This window comes from Schistocerca nitens, chromosome 4, assembly GCF_023898315.1.
Source record: "Schistocerca nitens isolate TAMUIC-IGC-003100 chromosome 4, iqSchNite1.1, whole genome shotgun sequence".
Lineage (NCBI taxonomy): Eukaryota > Metazoa > Arthropoda > Insecta > Orthoptera > Acrididae > Schistocerca > Schistocerca nitens.
Window position 1 is genome coordinate 338689608 of NC_064617.1, and position 19969 is coordinate 338709576.

At 44.0% G+C, this 19969-nt stretch overlaps 1 protein-coding gene across 1 annotated transcript in view; it reads left to right on the forward strand.

Moving 5' to 3' along the window:
* LOC126252293 (uncharacterized) overlaps positions 1-18319 on the forward strand; it is a 37949-nt gene extending 19630 nt beyond the window's left edge. The window contains exon 2 of the mRNA XM_049953174.1: positions 17504-18319. Coding sequence (XP_049809131.1) covers positions 17504-18319 — 816 coding nt within the window. The remainder of the gene's footprint in view (positions 1-17503) is intronic.
* The last annotated feature ends 1650 nt before the right edge of the window (positions 18320-19969 follow it).

The following is a 19969-nucleotide window of genomic DNA, read 5'->3' on the forward strand; positions in this document are numbered from 1 at the left end:
TTGAGTCCCATAGTGCTCAGAGCCATTTGAACCATAGTCGCCGAGCCGACAAGGCGTGACACCATCCATGTACGTTTTTGTGGTTGTCTTGTTCCAATGAAGCCCATTTGCCGACTCAAGAGACCTGGCGTAACTGTACCGACCCCGCATGGTCGAGCGAACAGTATGTTCTCAGGGATAATATCTTCGGATAATGCTTTGTTGGCAATGACGCTTCTGAAGACTGACAGCATGTGTCAGTTTCATGTAAAATATCGTCTGGCTTACCATTTTCTTTTAATTTTTATTAGTGATATCCAGTTTCAATATGGCTGGGGCATTATCTTCGGATCTGCTGCAAGGTGTAGTTTTGTTAGTAGTAGTGAGAATGACATGTCTTTCGTCATTCCCCTTTCCCATTACCAAATTGTTGATTCTTAACCGACCCAGGATGTATCCTCTCTGTTTTCCCTTGGTCGATTCAGTACCTCCTCATCAAGTAAAAAAAGTGAAGTTAATGAATATGGCGCAAAACATATCATTTTATTGATATGTTTTGCGCCATATTCATTAACTTCACTTCTTTTTACTTGGTGAGGAGGTACTGAATGTGACAGACAATTGAATATATACACTAAAGTTTATATAGATTTTCGTACATATGGTTTTATGAGACCACCAAATAGAAATCCGAAGTTTGGCAGTGGCAGTCAACTAGTCTGAATTCCTCTCTTACATACAGATACGAGCCCTACTGTTAATGAGACAGGCGAAATACCCTCAGACTTCAAGAAGAATATAATAATTCCAATCCCAAAGAAAGCAGGTGTTGACAGGTGTGAAAATTACCGAACTATCAGTTTAATAAGTCACAGCTGCAAAATACTAACGCGAATTCTTTACAGACGAATGGAAAAAGTGGTAGAAGCCGACCTCGGCGAAGATCAGTTTGGATTCCGCAGAAATGTTGGAACACATGAGGCAATACTGACCCTACGACTTATCTTAGAAAATAGATTAAGGAAAGGCAAACCTACATTTCTAGCATTTGTAGACTTAGAGAAAGCTTTTGACAATGTTGACTGGAATACTCTCTTTCAAATTCTAAAGGTGGCAGGGGTGGAACACAGGGAGCGAAAGGCTATTTACAATTTGTACAGGAACCAGATGGCAGTTACAAGAGTCGAGGGACATGAAAGGGAAGCAGTGGTTGGGAACGGAGTGAGACAGGGTTGTAGCCTCTCCTCGATGTTATTCAATGTGTATATTGAGCAAGCGGTAAAGGAAACAGAAGAAAAAGTCGGAGTAGGTATTAAAATCCATGGAGAAGAAATAAAAATTTTGAGGTTCACCGATGACATTGTAATACTGTCAGAGAGAGCAAAGGACTTGGAAGAGCAGTTGAACGGAATAGACAGTGTCTTGAAAGACGGATATTAGATGAACATCAACAAAAGCAAAACGAGGATAATGGAATGTAGTCGAATTAAGTCGGGTGATGCTGAGGGAATTAGATTAGGAAATGAGACACTTAAAGTAGTACATGAGTTTTTCTATTTGGGGAGCTAAATAACTGATGATGGTCGAAGTAGAGAGGATATAAAATATAGACTGACAACGGCAAGGAAAGCGTTTCTGAAGAAGAGAAATTTGTTAACATCGAGTATAGATTTAAGTGTCAAGAAGTCGTTTCTGAAAGTATTTGTATGGAGTGTAGCCCTGTATGGAAGTGAAACTTGGACGATAAATAGTTTGGACCAGAAGAGAATAGAAGCTTTCGAAATGTGGTGCTACGGAAGAATGCTGAAGATTAGATGGGTAGATCACATAACTAATGAGGAGGTAATGAACAGAATCGGGAGAAGAGGAGTTTGTGTCACAACTTGTCTAGAAGAAGGGATCGGTTGGTAGGACATGATCTGAGGCATCAATGGATCACCAATTTAGTACTGGAGGGCAGTGCGGAGGGTAAAAATCGTAGAGGGAGACCAAGAGATGAATACACTAAGCAGATTCAGAAGGATGTATGTTGCAATAGGTACTGAGAGATGAAGAAGCTTGCACAGGATAGAGTAGCATGGAGAGCTGCATCAAACCAGTCTCAGGACTGAAGACCACAACAACAACAACTGTTAAGATGGCTTTAGTGTTATAGTGGAATATTGATAGAGTTTACTCCCTCTTGGAGGTACCATGAAGTTATACAGTGAGGTGACAAGTTGTGGGGTAGCAATATGCACATAGCAATTGAATCACGTACACTAGATAGAAAATGGCAGTCCATTGGGAGAGCTGTCATTTTTACTCAGATGATTCACGTGAAAATATTTCTGACGTGATTACGGCTGTACGGCGTGAATTAACGTGGACTGGCAGTTGGAGCTAGACTCATAGGACATTCCATATTGGATATCGTTGGGGAATTCAATATTCCGAAATCCACAGCGTCAAGAGTACGCCGAGAATATCAAATGTCCGGCATTATCTCTCACCACTGACAACGCAGTGTTTGACAGCCTTAACGACGAGGAGCAGCGGCGTTTATACACAAAAATGGCTCAAATGGCTCTGAGCACTATGGGACTTAACTTCGGAGGTCATCAGTCCCCTAGAACTTAGAACTACTTAAACCTAACTAACCTAAGGACATCACAAACATCCATGCCCGAGGCAGGATTGGAACCTGCGACCGTAGCGGTCGCGCGGTTCCAGACTGCAGCGCCTTGAACCGCTCGGCCACCCAGTCCGGCGGCGTTTATACACAATTGTCAATGCTAACAGACAATCAAGAATGAGTGAAATAACCACAGAAATCAGTGTGGGACTTGCGATGTACCTGTCTGGACAATGCGGCGAAATCTGGCATCAGTGGGCTATGGCAGCTTACGCTAACAGCACGACATCGCCTGCAGCGCCTCACCTGGACTCGTGACTATAACGGCAGGACCCTAGATGACTGAAAATCCGTAGCCTCACCAAATGATTTCCGATTTCAATTGTTAAGAGATGATGGTAGGGTTCGAGTGTGGCACGGACCCCACGAAGCTATGGAGCCAAGTTGTCAACAGGGTAATGTGCAAGCTGGAGATGGCTGATAATGCTGTGGGATGCGTTTACATGGAGTGGACTGGGTCCTCTGGTCCAGCTAAAACAGAACATTGACTGGAAATAGTTATGTTCGGATGCTTGGCGACAATTTGCAGCTATTCTAGACTTGATGTTCCCAAACAACGATGTTATGTCACTGGGCCACAATTGTTCGTGATTGATTCGAAGAATATTCTGGACAACTGTAGCAAATGATCGAACATTTATGGGACGTAATCGAGAGGTCAGTTCGTGCACAAGCTCCTGCACAGGCGACGCTTTTTCAATTATGGACGGCTGTAGGGGCAGCATGGCTCAGTATCTCTGCAGGGGACGCCCAACGGCTTGTTGAGTCAATACCATATCGAGTTGATCAACTATGCCGTGCAGGAGTAGGTCCAACGGAATATTAGGAGGTATCCCACGATTTTGTCACATCAGTGTACGTATAGGTGGCAGTTTGCCGCGTATGTAATGGGTCCTGTTCGTCACAGAAACGACTCTTCGCAGTCGGCACATCAAGATGTATGCTAGGATGCAGATCAATGGAGTAACCTTCTCTTCACGAATGTGTATTTGCTTAGTTAAAGATTGAAAGAGATAGCAGATGTACTTCGATTTAGCAAGAAGGCGAAACCGGGCGGCCGCTGCGGCCGAGCGGTTCTAGGCGCTTCAGTCTGGAACCGCGCTTCTGCTACAGTCGCAGGTTCGAATATTGCCTCGGGTATGGGTGTGATGTCCTTAGGTTAGGTTTAAGTAGTTCTACGTCTAGGGGACTGATGACCTCAGATGTTAAGTCCCATTGTGCTTAGAGCCATTTGAACCATTTGAAGGCGAAACCCAGAAGACACATTAGTTTTGTGATCGGTTGTTCGAAGAGAATTTCATCGCAGCTCTCCGAAATGTTCATCAGTGTTCCACGCTACCTGAGCAATTAACTAGTTCTTACACGAAGGTAGTCTCGTTCTGACCGTTTACTCATTTTTATACTGAATCAAAAGTTATAGAAAGTGTTGAATTTCCTTTTTTTTCTGTCTGGTTCCAGTACGTGTAGCTGTCTGAACTGCAGAATAAGATTTGTTTTTTTCCTTGTACGAAATATCTTTGCTGAGGTGCTGCTTCCAGCATTCAGATTCTTGTGGTGTGTCCGGAACGACAGTGCGCAAGTGGCTTTGGAGAAACGTGATGCGTGAAGGCAGTGACGCATTTCCTGCGTCATCGGGCATCATCCCCACAAAACGTATTTTCCTGCCACCTTGGTAATGGCATCTTCTTCTCCTATTTAGGTGTTTTTTATAGCTAAGTTAGCTTATTTCGTAATTCGTAGTTGGAATGTACTAATATACTATCATATTGTTACAGGACACGTAACTGTTTTGTGCTAACATTAATGTAACATTGCTTTATGATACCTGCAACTTGTTGAGTCTACCAAATAAAAATTGTAATAAACTGTAATGACAGGTGCATCACGACTTGTTGCAGTACCTAGGTAGCAAACCAAGAGTCACTGTCAGCATGTTTATAGTCACGAACGTATACCCTCTCAGAGAATAATCATATCGTGTCATGCAGTACTGAAAATTTAAACTTGTTGCAACAGCTACAGTTTAATTCAACATCTATTGCAGCACTGCTCGTACCCTGTGGTTTAATAACAACATCCGGAAAACTGCTGAGGGAGCCAAAATTGTTGCACTTTCGGTTCAAAACAGAATGTACAAATGATGACAGCCAAAAAGTTAGAGATTCGTACATCTATAAAAAGATCATTGCGTGAAGCATACAACTACCACTGTCACGCCTTAGCTAGCCGAGAACCCGAGAAAGTTCTGACCATCTTACAGACTGCTGCAAGAGGGTCATACTAATAGGCATCCCTGGCGTAGAGAAGCAACTGCAAGAACTGAAAACAAATCAGACGCCAAGTCCGGGTGGATTAGCAATTCGGTTTACAAACAGTGCTCTACGGCATTGGCTTCTTACTTAGCATGTATTCATGGTGAATCTCTCGCCCAGCGCAGAGTCCCAAGCGACTGTAGAAAAACGCAAGTGATTCCTGTATATAAGAACGCTGAAAGACTGGGGCCGCTAAACTATACACCAGTGTCCTCAATGTCGGTTTGCTTCAGAATTCTTGAACGTATTCTCAGTTCGAAGATCATGAATTTACTACAGACCGAAAAGCTTAAGTCCACAAATCAGCACGGTTTTAGAAAGCATCGCACATTCGAAATGCAGCTCGTCCTTTTTTCGCGTGAGATTGTGCGAACCGTGGATGAAGGGCGACAGTCGGATTCATATTTCTATTTCCACAAGACACTTGAAACGGTGCCACACTGCCGACTGTTAACCAAGGTACGAACGTACGGAAAATGTTCCAAAGCGTCTGAGTGGCTCGAAGACTTCTTAAGTAATAGGAGGCAGTATGTTTTCCTCGAGGGCGAGCGTTCATCAGAGATATGGGTATCGCCAGGAGTGCCCATGCGAAGTGAAATAGGTCCGCTATTACTCTCTATACACGTAAATGATGCGACCGACAGGGTGAGTAGCAATCCGTGGCTGTTTGCTGGCAATGCTGTGGTGCAAGGGAAGGTGTCGTCGTTGAAGGACGTTATAAGATGGGTTAGATACAATTTATAGTTGGTGTGAATGGTGAATGGTGACTAGGTCCAAGCGTAGAAAAATTTAAATTAATGCAGGTGAGTGCGAAAAACAATAGCGTAATGACCGAATATGGCATTACTTATATGCTCCTTGACACTGTCACGTCGGTTATATATCTAGGCTTAACGTTGCAAATCGATATGAAATAGAACGAGTATTTAAAGATTGTAGTGGGGAAGACGAATGGTGCCGCGCGCGGTTAGCTGAGCGGTCTAAAGCGCTACAGTCGTGGACTGTGCGGCTGGTCCCGGCGGAGGTTCGACTCCTCTCTCGGGCATGGGTGTGTGTGTATGTCCTTAGGATAATTTAGGTTAAGTAGTGTGTAAGCTTAGGGACCGATGACCTTAGCAGTTAAGTCCCATAAGATTTCACACACATTTTTTTTTAAGACGAATGGTCGATTTCGGTTGACTGGGAGAATTTTGTGAAAGTGCTTCTGACGCGTAAAGAAGACCGCGTATAGAACAGCGACCCATTTCTGAGTACTGCTCCAGTGTTTGGGATCCTCAGCAAGTCGAATTAAAGGATGCTAGATTCGTTGCCTATAGATTCGTTCGATGCTTACGGATCTCAAATGGGAATCCCTGGAGCGGAGGTGATTTCTTTTCGGAGAACACTATTGAGAAAATTTATAGAACTAACATCTGAAGATGTCTACAGAATGATTTTGCTGCAACCAGCGTACATTTCGCGTAAGTGCCACACAGATAAGATAAGAGAAATTAGGGCTTATACGGAGGAATATAGACAGTCGTTTATCCCCCGCTCTGTTTGCGAGTGGAATAGGAAATAGGAAGGTACCCTCCGCCATACTCAGTACGGTGTTTTGCGGAGTATGTTTGTAGATGTAGATGTAGCAGATCAGTGCTGGGTTGTCGCCTTTCTCTTCTACAATGAGGAGCCTAATATCGTGTAGGGCCCTCGCAGACACGCAGAAGTGCCGGAACACGACGTAGCAAGGACATGACTAATGTCTGAAGTAGTGCTGAAGGGAACTGACACCATGAATCCTGCAGAGCTGTCCATAAATCCGCAAGAGACGAGGGAATGGAGATCTCCTCTGAACAGCACGTTGCAAAGCATCCCAGATCTCCTCAATAATTTTCATGTCTGGAGAGTTTGTTGGCCATCGGAAGTATTTAAACTCAGAAGAGTGTTTCTGGAGTCACTCTGTAGCAATTCTTGGCGTCTGGGGTGTCGCATTGTCCTGCTGGAACTGCCCAAGTCCTTTGGAATGCACAATGAACGTTAATGGATGCAGTGATAAGATAGAATGCTTACATTTGTGTCACCTGTCAGAGTCGTATCTAGAAGTATCAGGAATATCAGGAATATCACTCCAAGTGCACATGCCCCACACCACTACAGAGCCCCAACCAGCTTGAACAGTCCCCTGCTGACATGCAGGGTCCATAGTTTCATGAGGTTGTCTCCATACCCATACATGTCAATCCGCTCGATATAATCTGAAACGAGATTCGTCCGACCAGGCAACATATTTCCAGTCTTCAGCAGTCCAATGTCGGTGTTGACGGGAACAGGCAACTCGTAAAACTTTGTGTCGTGCAGTCATCAAGGGTACACGAGTGCGCCTTCGGTTCAGAAAGCCGATATCGACGATGTTTCTTTGAACGGTTCGCACGCTGATTCTTGTCGATGGCCCAGCATTGAAATCTGGACCAATTTGCGGAAGGGTTGCACTTCTGTCATGTTGAACGATTCTCTTGAGTCGTCGTTGGTTCCGTCCTTGCAGGATCTTTTTCCGGCCGTAGCAATGTCGGAGATTCGATGTTTTACCGGACTCCTGATATTCACGGTACACTCGTGAAATTGTCGTACAGGAAAATCCCGACTTCATCGCTACGTCGGAGATGCTGTGTCCCACCGCACGTGCCACGACTATAACAACACATTCAAACTCATTTAAATCTTAATAACTTGCCATCGTAGCTGCAGTAACCGATCTAACAACTGCACCAGCCACTTGCTGTCTTATATAGGCTTGCCGACCGCAGCGCCGTATTCTGCCTGTATCTCTGTGTTTGAACAAGCATGTCTATGCCAGTTTCCTTGGTGCTTCAGTGTTTTTTTAAGTTTAGTGCGAAGCAACTGTCTATGTGTAATCTTTCTTGCTTTGACGATCACGAGAGCTGCATAAATGGTTTGCACTGACGTAACTATATTTCACAAATTGGATGTCATCTCTCCTGTGATGTAAAATGTACATTTTGTATGGCTTTGTTGGCCTGGATATTCCACGGGATGGGCTCAGCCACCTATCGGAAAAGCTGACCTTCCTCAGCGCACATTGACTCTTTTCTTTCTCACACGAAGAAGGATAGGATGACAGGAAATGTGCTAAGGAATCAGAGGATAACCTCTATGGTACTAGAGGGAACTGTAGAGGGTGAAGACTGTGGAGGAAGACATAAATTGGTAAACACTCCGCAAATAATTGACGACGTAGGGTGTAAGCGCTACTCTGAAATGAAGAGGTTGGCGCAGGAGAGGCGTGCTACATCAAAACCAGTCAGAAGACCGGCGACACAAAAAATAAATAAGTAATGTGAGAGTTGTGTCGTATGTATATTTGTAGAGTGGAGATGAGTGTAATGATGCGTATGTAGCGTATACCTTTGTATTGTGTGATGTTGAGAGAAGGTGCCGGCACGCAGCCTACTGCTCTCGAGTAGCATCAAAGGGACCGGCGAGCTTAACGACGCCATCCGACAGACGGACCTCCATTAACAGCGTCACGTGCCTTTCACTTCAGGACACACTGCAGAGAGGTTTGTAATTTAATCCAGTACATTGGCGAAAATACTGGCGATCAGGACTTGCACATCACCATTTCTCCTCCTCTTGCCAGAAACACGACCAGTGAAAATTTTACGCGTCACCAGTATTCTAAGCAGCTTACTTCCAATTTACCACCGTACAGGCGTGCATTAGGAATCTGTGTTTTTTAGAAATACCCAGTCGTAAAGCTGAGAAAATCTCCGCCACGGCCGGGAATCACTGACCACTTTTATTTTTATCAGACTGACTTGCCACATTCATGAACATGCAGTCGAGAATAGTTAAAATCGTAATCTAAGTTGCAAATTGAAAAAAATGGATAATTATTAGTAACGAAACAAAAGAGAGAAAGATTGTAGCCAGGAAACTAACTCACAACCTATTCTTTTTTTTAAATTTATTTTTAATTTTTATTTTCCATTTAATTTGGATTTAAGGTTCAAAAATGGTTCAAATGGCTCTGAGCACTATGGGACTTAACTACTGAGGTCATCAGTCCCCTAGAACTTAGAACTACTGAAACCTAACTAACCTAAGGACATCACACACATCCATGCTTGAGGCAGGATTCGAACCTGCGACCGTAGCGGTCACGCGGTTCCAAACTGAAGCGCTTAGAACCGCACGGCCACACTGGCCGGCTTTGGATTCAAGGAAGAAAATTGAAAAAAACAAGGCTACATGTGACTGGGCACCAGAAATAGGGAGGAATCAAAGGCCACAGGGGAACTTAACCACCATTCTGTCGACTAAAAACAAGAAAAAGTATATTCGCAAAAAGCCCCCGATAAAGTGGCAGCCAGGGGACTCGGTTAAGGAGACGTGTCCTGTAGTTGTCCCCACGCAAGCTATCTAATCAAAAACGTGACCCCCTCATATTGGTGAAACTGGTCTTCAGGATCGATTGGGTGTCGTCCTTGAGTACGACTGCCAGATATTAACGCCGACCTCGAACACTCAGCGACAAAATTGTGCTGGTACTCCTCAGCGAATTGCTGCCTCTTCTTTGCAATGTCGATAGCCGGCAGCACGCTAGTATCCAAAAATGGTTAAAAGACAATTCCAGTTTCCTCTTTGGCTGTTATATAACTGACATTTGTGTCGCACCATCAGCCAGTTTTGGCGATGTGCCCAAATCAGCTGATTGTGTGTGCTGATGTCAGTGATTACATAACAGCCAAGGCGGAAAATCGAATTTGTGGCTGTGACATCAGGTATGAAAAAACTTGTTCAAAATTGAAACTTAATCATGAAATGAGAGCGTGTTTTCTGAAGAAGATGTAGCGGATGCGCAGAACTAGTTGTACGAAAAGGCATGTGATGTACAGCAGAGTCCAAGGACAGCAAGCAACACGTTTTTTTTTATACGAGTATATAGAAAATACAACAAAATCACTAATCTCTTTCACAATAAAATACTTAACAGGACTGTAATTACTCATATGTCCCTCACATGCCTAATAATGAGGAGATATTAACTGTCCGAAGTGGTTCCAAAAACCTCCTGAGTCGATACTGTTTATGAGAGAGATGTGCGAATGTTTGAACAACTGACGTACAGTTAAACACACTATCGGCTAGCAGCTCATTAGAGGTGGAAAACAAATTGACACGGGACAAGGCTGAGAAAGGGACTCGGCTAGCAATCTTCGATTGTGGGGAACCACAGAAAACCTAAATCTAGAAGATCGCACGCGTAAATTAACACTGCTGCATCCCGTTACAGGTCGAGAAATATAACAACTACGTCCCTCGTTATTTACATCTGCAGGTGTTACCTTTACATGGCAAACATTCATTCTCCTTGCAGAGGACCGTTATCGCCTGGGCGCACTGCACTACAGGAACATTGTACGTCTGGCGGCATTACCTCATTGATTTACCTCTGGTCCGTAATGGAAATCCTCCGACCACCAATGAATATGTGAAACTCTGTACACCCAGCTGACAAGATGCTCCCTATAACCTATTGATTCCTCTCGCGTAACCATAGGAAATTAACAATTCTGTGTGCGTTGTATTTCAATAAAATCAACTATTTACGACTTCCTACAAAACTGTTCGAGAAGAAGGAGTACAAGATTTTATTTTTTTTTACTTTTATATCTCATTGAAGTTGTTCATTCACTGTAGCCAGTTGTCAACCAGCTTCTTCAACTCCACAAATTTTGTACTAAATGCAAATACCACATACTGATCGGGTATTTCAGAAGTAAATGAAGAACTCCATCATCATTTAACTTTTCATCAAATACAAAATTTATTTTTGATCCGTGAATACAGTTCTTCCTGATAATCCCTGACAGTCTTACACTGATTTCATATCTATGACATTCATCTAGAAGTGACGACGAGCTATAAAACATAATTTTACACAGATGAGTGTTTGACAAAAATAACGTAATAAACAAAGATGAGAAATATCACAATTTATCTTTCACATAACTGATTTACAGGAGCACTCAGAATTTTCATACAGCAAAACTCGTCTCCGGAAAATGCATATAAACAAACTGAAATCATTCTTCTCGAAAATAAGAAATGAACAGACGGATACCGCGTCGTCCAAATATGGACACACCGGAAAACGTAACCTTGCAGCGAATATAGTGATACACGTGATAATATTACCGTTTACTTCTCACACCAGAATCCGACCACAATGAACTAGTTTCTTTCCTCTGTTTTTCTGTGACTGTTACGGCTACAATTTTCAACTGCCTCCCTCCCAGAGAAATGTGTGGGAATATATACTCTGCAAACTGAAGAGATTTGATCTGTAAGAGCATAACCTTCATTCAATGATGATGTGACCCATCGCTGGACGCTGCCCTATGTCTGATATTCAAACAGCGTGCTCTGAGCTTTCGTAACGTTATTTTCAGCGAAGCACCAAGTCCTGAGGAAGCTGTGAGACTTACAGAAAATTTACGAGGGCATGGTGAGAAACAATGCCTCCGAATTTTTTTACGTGAAAACTGTTAAAGCTTTTTAAATGAAACAATCTTTATTAACATTCTGAATTTTTATTCTTCATGTCTACATATTTATTTCGCAACATAGTAACCCTGGCGGCGAACACAGCACACTTTCTCACGCATCGATATAGTTACGTTACACACCGTCATGTTAAATACTGAAATTCTGAGCCTCTAGAGGTAGATGTTAAACTTGCTTCAGCGAAGCGGGAAAGTCGACTGCATAATGCGCTTGACGTTTAATATCTCTACCAATATTGGGAACGTAATAAATAATTCGGAGGCATTACTTTTCAGCACCTCCTCGTATTTGCAAATGTAGTTGGCTATCACAGTGTAGTTAAGACCACATGTCAGTCTGGTTGGGGATTGGTTACTCTTGATCGACCCTATACTAACCTATGTGAACAGCTCTTTCGTTTCGGTAGCGTTACAAAAATTTTGACATGATACTCTGTGGCAAATTCGTAACTGCTGAGGACGTGGTCTGTACACTGTACACGATTTGCGTCATCATAGTTGTGCCCTACAGAATTGTGTTCAGATGTCGTTTCTATGACTCAGTCAGATATGGCTTTAGGAGTCTAATGCGTCGTTTTTAGTTATGATTGAATCGGTTTGAAAAGCAGTTTTTGAAGAACTCACGTTGTGTAGACATATATGGTGTAAGTAATAGGGGAATCTCCAACAGGTGAAAGTATTTGATAACGGAAAAAGAAAAATTTCACTAAACTTGTTTCCGCAAAGGGACCGTTCGCGAAATAACAACAGCGATTACGAGGCACCACTGACTTCAGTACGACATTTGTCCTAGTTATTACAAATGTATTTGAAACAAAAGCGTTTTGATTGAATCCCCATCCAACTGGCCTCGAATTTCACTCATGGAGTATCTTAGCAAGATATACAATACTGTCTCAGCATCTGACGTGTTACAGTTTACAGTACTTTATCACCTGTTCCGTGAGATGTCCCACGTCTTGTTCTCGTACTCTTCAACCGTATCAGCAGGAGTGCCGAAATAAAGAGAACTGATGTCTGGTATGTTGGAGCCCGAGGTACGGACTCTGATAGACCTATCCACACTAGATCATATTTGCTCTTGCAACATCAGCAGAAAAATGTGCTAGTGCCGCATCATTCATGTACCATATTCCCCAGTCAGAAGTCATGGGTGAAACTCGAGCCTAATGAGGTGGGGCTGAATCGAAGAGTTTACATTTCAAATTAATCCATAGTAACTAGGACAGTATTTGATGCTGAAGTCAGCAGCAGCTGGTAACCACACATTTGAAATTGCCTTTCAAGCGGCTCGTCTGTTGATCCATGTTAACTGGGACGTTTTTAACCTTCATACACCCGTATTTAAATTGGATGATGGTGGGACATCAGCTGGTATAATTTTTATTAAAAATGAAACTCCTCCAGCTGTACTTAAGTACAACTGTAGGAGTTTCATTTTCAATAAAAAAGGAACATTTTTAATTTGAGGTAATTCCGATAGGCAGAAGAAAAGAAATAGAGTTAAGTTGGTCCCTTTCATTTTCTCCATCTCGTAGCAGTGCCTAGATTATAAGTAAATAGCTCAGCGCATTTTACGCGTCCAATATTGGCTCTCCTAAAAACTGCTTCTGGATGCTATCACTGCTTGGAATAGTATATGTTCCATGCATTACTATTCTACTAATATGTAATCCTACTGGCATGAACATTCAACACAATATTACTAGCATATATCATAATTACAATAATTTTATTATCATCTTTTTTATGTTGTAACTTCTTTTCTTTCCCGTGGTTGGTACGAAAAATTGGAGAAAATTTCTTCTTATGCAAGACACTGTTTCATCAGATCTGATTCACCCAAACATGTTTCAGTGCTTTCAGAACTATTTTCAGTAGGTTTTAATTTTTTTCTGACAGTTATTATTTCATATTCAGACCTTGTGCAGGCTGTACGAGCTTTCTGCTGAAAGCCATTTACATGAAAAAAAAAGGAACGAAAATTATCCGTAAACTTACGTTAATTTACATATGCAGTCAAACACATATGTCACAGATTTTAGATCTTATTCGTTGTATATTTACATTATGCTGAATTTGTTCACATACATCATTTACATTATCAGCTATGTAAATTGATAGTTTTATACCTACCTTTGCTTTCTATAGCTTATTATCTGCAAACAACGAAACTTTTTGTTTTTGAGCCATTTCAGGCTGAAAATCGCCATATTGCATTGCGTTATTTAGTGTGTTATTTACACTTTTTTTTCATCCTGTGGTCTTGCGTCCCTTGTTAATGAGTTTTTGAATCATTTACTTCAGTTTCTGTTGTTTTGGCTGTCACACACATATCTGAAGTTTTTCATCAGCAAAACACAAGGTTTCTTCCTTTATTTCACATGTTGTTATACCTACGTGACATTCATTTGTTTTACTTCGCGTTTGTTTGGAGAGTGGCATGTGATTTCAGACATACGATCAAAGGCTTGTACAATGCAATTGCTCGCACGATGGTCTCTTTAACGGTGGTGCACACTGGGTCGTTCTGAAGGCATGAGTATGACCGTTCTGTGTGGAGATGAGGACAAAGAAAGGTACTACGCCAATTTAGTTTTGATCATCTATTTTCTACTTGTTCATAAATATTTCCATCGGTTTTGGGCAAAGCATCTGCAGGGGTGTCTTAAGTATGATGTTAATGTTCGATGTCTGTCTTGTGAGGTGTAGGTGCAGCTGAGTAGCTGAGAAAAAGGAAGTTCATAGTGCTAGTTGAGTCGGTGAACTTTATAGAACCAGAGCATTCGTGCCACGTAGCTCTTACTATTGACCAACGAGGTCTTTACTTCAAGGCGGAATCGATATTTGTCCTGAAGAAACTCCTGTAGCTCAGTTAATTTCTGAACGACCAGGGCTTCCAGATTTGATATAAGAGTAAATAGGATTTGATTTAAATTTATTTCAGTTTCGTATACTTGGCGTGGTGGCAGTTCTTGTTACACAAATGAATATTTAACGTTCCTATTGTGCTTTTCTGGAAAACAGCACATTTGAAATCCCAATTTCAGTGACACAAGCAGTAATTTTGTCTGATATAAACATTAAAATACTATTTAAATTTTGTTGATATTGTGAATTTCTTCAAAACAAGGCAGCTACTAGTTCCAGTAGCGTCTAGTCTCGCCATAAAAGTGTAATTAATTTCTGAACACATTTCGTATTATTTACTAGCTGGGTAGAGGCGATCTAGGCTTAAATTTTCCGAGTTATAAACATTTAAAAAACTATTCAAAAAACTTGATACGGAATGTGAATTCTTAAACGAAGCAACTACTAATTCGTTCTTCGGTCATAATATTTATAAATTAGTACAAAAGCAGCGACAACAAAACGTATTAATGTCGTTTCTGATTACATACAGCCAAACACATATCCTTGACGAACTTAATAGGCCTACATTCTTTAAAGTTAAACTCAATTCTTCTTTCGAAACTGACTATGAGTCAGAAATTTTAGGAGCTGTTATACGGTAGTGACTAGTGGCATTTGTCGCCAATCTTGTACGAAATATTTTTTATGGAGACCGTATAGGGAGAACAATGGAAACAGAAGAGGCTCTTATTGTGGAAATGCAGTGTTTGCAGCAGTAACATTTTAACTGAACACCAACAAGGGAAAATCTGTGCCCTTCAGGCACAGTTGGAGGAATCAAGGAAGGAACTGATCAGGATCGATGGTGACAGAGGGGGGGGGGGGGGGGGGGGGAGGGTGGTCGGGAACTGACAGCTAGCATGGACACACGGAGAAAGAAAGCGGGATCTGATTTGATTGTCAACACTAAAAACATATCAACTGCCGACAGCGTTAAGTGGAGAAGAGCCTTAGGGAGGATTAGAAGCATGGAGCCTAGGAATGAGCACAGTTTTGGGAAGAAGCAAGTGCTGCTGCTAGATAGTAGCCAAGGGCGAAGTGTAGGCCCTCAGCTGCAGCAAAGCTTAGGAGCATCGTATCATGCCAACTGCATTTTTAAACAAAGTAGAGAACTAAGTGATGTGAGAGAGGTTTTGTGATGTTTATGTAAGCGTTTTTCAAAAGAGGACAATGTAATGATAGTGGGTGAGGTACGAACAGTTCGGAGGGTGGTGCACGTGACATAGTTGGTGACGTGAACATGATAGCTACTCCAACTCGTGGCACCATTGTAAGAGTTTGTCAAGCTGTTCTGACCACATTACTGGCCACGTCTTAATAGAAGTGGAGGCGGGTTAATATGAGGGTAGAGATGGCACTGATGGCAGCCGACTTTGGGCATGGTTCTCCAGTATGAGTCGGAACTGTCAATAGATGGAGATTCACTAGCCATGGCCTACACCTAAACAGGACAGAGATGGGCAGATTGGTACTGCTGATTCATGAATACACAGGGGGTGTATCTCAGGACACACATGGTTAAATACCTGGTGTTATGGGAAGGAGAAGTAGGTCTTTTTTATGATGAATCCAGATAACAGGTTGCCTTGCATAGGGAGTATTTCCGACAGTCCATAAAATGCTGAATTAAGCACTGCCATGATAAATTCTGATATACCAAATGACACACCAGACGCCACAAAGAAAATGTTCCTGTTTCGGAAATATAACGTGAGAAGTTTGACAGACCTAAGTTCTTCACCAAAAAAAGCAATCAATAAAAAATAAAATACAGCAATTGCAAGTTGAGCGCCTATCTTTGAACTGCACAATAATTTTTGTCACTGAACACTAGGGTAGAGACAGAGAAATACAACATGTTGTATTATCGATGTATTAAATGACAGACCCTTACTGCAGGACTGCTTCAGAGGGTGAAGAACCATGAATTTGTATCAGAAAAGCAACAAAATTTAAATCAAGAAATAAAGTTGCTACTGTAAGCGAAAACAGAAACTTTGAAATATGAACTATGGAATTAGCAGCGCTTGACATCACGAAGAAAGTAATCACTTAGTGTGTGAATCGAACAGCTGGTGGTAATGTGGAACTTTGTACAATAAATTAACAGACGTTCTAGATAAAGTCACCAGTACAGAAGTCAACATAATTTTGTGTAGATACATAAACATAAACACAAATATAATGAATGAAACTGATAGCACCTTGACGAAATAAATCTCGAGAGCGGTGCCGGCAGACCGTCCTGAACGAGAAGACCTCGGACGCAGCGCCCAGACGGCGGGAGAACGGACGCTGTACCTGGACCGCGCGCGGGGCGCGGACCGCACCGACTCATAGGGAGCGCCTGAGGGAGGAGGGGGATTGTCCTATATATACCTGGTGCCGGCCCACCGCCGGTCGCTCCCGCCCTGTACATAAAGTGCAGGGAGGTCGAGTGGGTGGAACTATACGATGAGATGGGGCAGAGCTGCGAGAAGGAGGTCGTCGTTGAGTCCGTCGACTCCGACGCCACCATCGAGCTCCAGGCCGCTGACTGGAACGACTACAGGGCCCTGAAGGCCCTTGTAGCCGCTCACACGGTGGACGCCCCGGAAAGAAGAGGTGCGATGGGTCAAAAGACTCGTCGCAAAGAAGTCACCAAGGCGCTCCTGAGGGGACTGCCTTGGATCCTCACGGAGCACGCGGTGAAAGAAGGACTGCGCCGCCAAGGTTTTGTTGAGGCAACCGTCAGGTTGCATAACAAAACCAATAAGAAGAAACCGCCTCTGTTTATTGTCGCCACACCAGCGGCGGACAACGGAGCGGACATTATGGACATCCGGAAGCTATTGGGCTTCCACGTGCAGCCGGAAACTCTCCCACCCCACCTGGACACGAAGCCACAGTGCTTCAAGTGCCAGGAGGAAGGGCATGTGGCAAAGCACTGCCGTAACGCCGCCAGGTGCGTCAGGTGCGGACGTCATCATGACACCCGCACCTGTAACAGCACCAAAGACGACAAACCGACGTGCGCCCGCTGCGGCGGTGAGCACGTCGCCAACTGGCGCGGATGTCAGGCCTTCAACGGCCGAAATCCCGCCACTGCAATAAAGACGGCGCCCCAGACCAAGAGGCGACGCCGCAGGAGGAGGAGGCGACAGTGTCCTGCAACCGCGGCGAGCAACGGAGGGGCAGCAGCGAGAGGAGGAGGCAACGCCGCGCGAACAACGGCGGCACCCGGAGGAGATTCGAAGACGGCCACCGCTCACGTGCGGCTGCCCTCACCCACCGCCTGTGGCAAGGGCGGAGGAGGAGGACGGCAGCGCGACGCAGCGAATGGGAAGACGGCGGCGACAGCTGGTCCCGACGTCGAGTCGGCCCTCCGGGAGGCGGAATCACGATTCCGCATGGTTCTCCATGCGGAGATGGAGGCCGCCTGCCTCACTCTACGTGAATCCCTTAGCCGCAACACCAACAAGAAGGAGGCGCAGCACCAAGACGACAGGCTGGCAACAACAGCAGCACAGCCCAGTCGCGACCAGGCCACACAAACGGCCTGGCCTAAGAAGATGACAATAAGTCGAGCCGCACAGGCCTCGTTAGAAGGCAAGGGAGAAGCGGTTGCACGTCAGGACTCAAGCGTCCAAACCAAGGAGTTCGTCAACTGCAGGGCGGAACTTGTGAACGGCGAACTCCTGGACGACGACAGCCCGCGAGACGAGTACCAGATGAGCTTCCTGCAAAGCAAGGAGCTCATAAGAAGAAAGGCGGAAGCCAGAGAAGAGGAGTTCAGAAGAAGGCAAGAGGAGCAAGAGGCGGAGCGTGACAGAAGACGCGAAGCCGCCCTTGCCCGCCGTGAACGCCAGCGCCAACGCTGGCAACACGGCAAATAAAGATAAGGCAAGTCACAACAAGCAGTTCTGGCCGGGTTTTGCAGGTTTTCCTTGGCCGCTAAGGTAAATACCGGAACTGTCCCCAACAAAGTCCTGCAAATAAATTCCCAATTGGGAGAACCCCCCCCCCCCCCTTCTTTGCACCCCTGCGAGAGAAATAAAGAGTGCCACAACAGAATTAACTATACCCCTTGGCTGAAAAGAGCTAAACGCACGCTCTAAAACAGCCCGCCCTTCTCCATCTGAGAAGGGAATGAAAAGTGCAAAAAAAAAAAAAAAAAAAAAAAAAAAAAAAAAAAAAAAAAAAAAAAACACCGCCGGTCAGTGCATCAGCGCACCTGACGATGGCAACGTGGTCGATTGCCGAAATATTGTGTCCTATGCACACTCATACCAGGCTGTTCACCCGAGATTTATTTCGTTATGAAATACGCCTGGAGAAATTGAACAATCACATAACATACCTCTACGGGGAGGAGGTGTATCGCAGCATGAAAAGGATCGACAAGCTACGTCATCGGAGAAGTCGTCTACTGAGTTCTTTTGTTTTCCTTTGTGCCGAGAAGAACGTGTGGTACCGAATTTTGCTGAGTTCAAGCATAACATCGACTTAGCGGTGGCCAGAAGAATCAAGAAACGTGCCAGCCTAGCTTTGGTACGAGGGAGAGTTCGCTTCACGCGGTGGCGCTTGGACACTACCAACAAAGAACTCCTACAGTTACATCTACAACTGGCCAAACGGTTCAATCCCTGGACGTGGGATTGCGTTGATGGTGTCACATGAGCCACAGCGGACTCAACCCAGAGGAAGCCAGCCGAACGACAGGCATCCAAGTTTGAAAGTATATCGGAGAAATAACCTTCTGATGTCAGCGAAAAGACCATCATCAATCTCACTAACAAGGAACTGGATGATGACGCTATTTTGGTTCTTAAGAAAGGATTGAATTTCGCTCCGGCTCCTAAAGGTGTACCCATTGCTGATATCATTAGCACAGTGGAACAAACAGCTGCTCGACTTCCACCTGAAGCTGCTGAAGAAGTTCGTCGCGAAACCTGCAGAGCTCTAACCAAAACAAAGCCGATGAAACCGAAAATTTCCTACAGGGAAGATCCAGACATAGTAATATTACCTGCAGACAAGGGCAACGCAACAGTGATCCTATCCCGACAGGATTATGCTGAGAAGATGCGGGGCCTACTTGGTGACAGCGCATACCGCAAGATTGACACCGATCCTACCAAGAGGGTCGAGAGGAAGACTCTGGCGCTTCTCAAGGATTCCGGCTACCCTGACGAGATTACCAAGAAGATACGCCCGAGGGCTGCTGTTCCTACTAGACTTTACGGACTGCCGAAGGTGCACAAGGAATCGATTCCGTTACGTCCCATTGTCAGCAATATTGGTGCCCCAACGTACCTTCTCGCCAAGCACCTCAAACAACTGCTTAGCCCTTACGTTGGGAGATGTACACACCATATCCGCAACTCCGTGGATTTCCTGGAACGCATCAACAAATTTGCGCTTAAGGAATGTGACATACTGGTGACCTTCGACGTGGTTCTCTATTCACTAAAGTTCCGTTACAAGAATCCTTGGAACTCATCATGATCAGCATGTAAAACGTAATAAGACTTCTGAAGAAGACC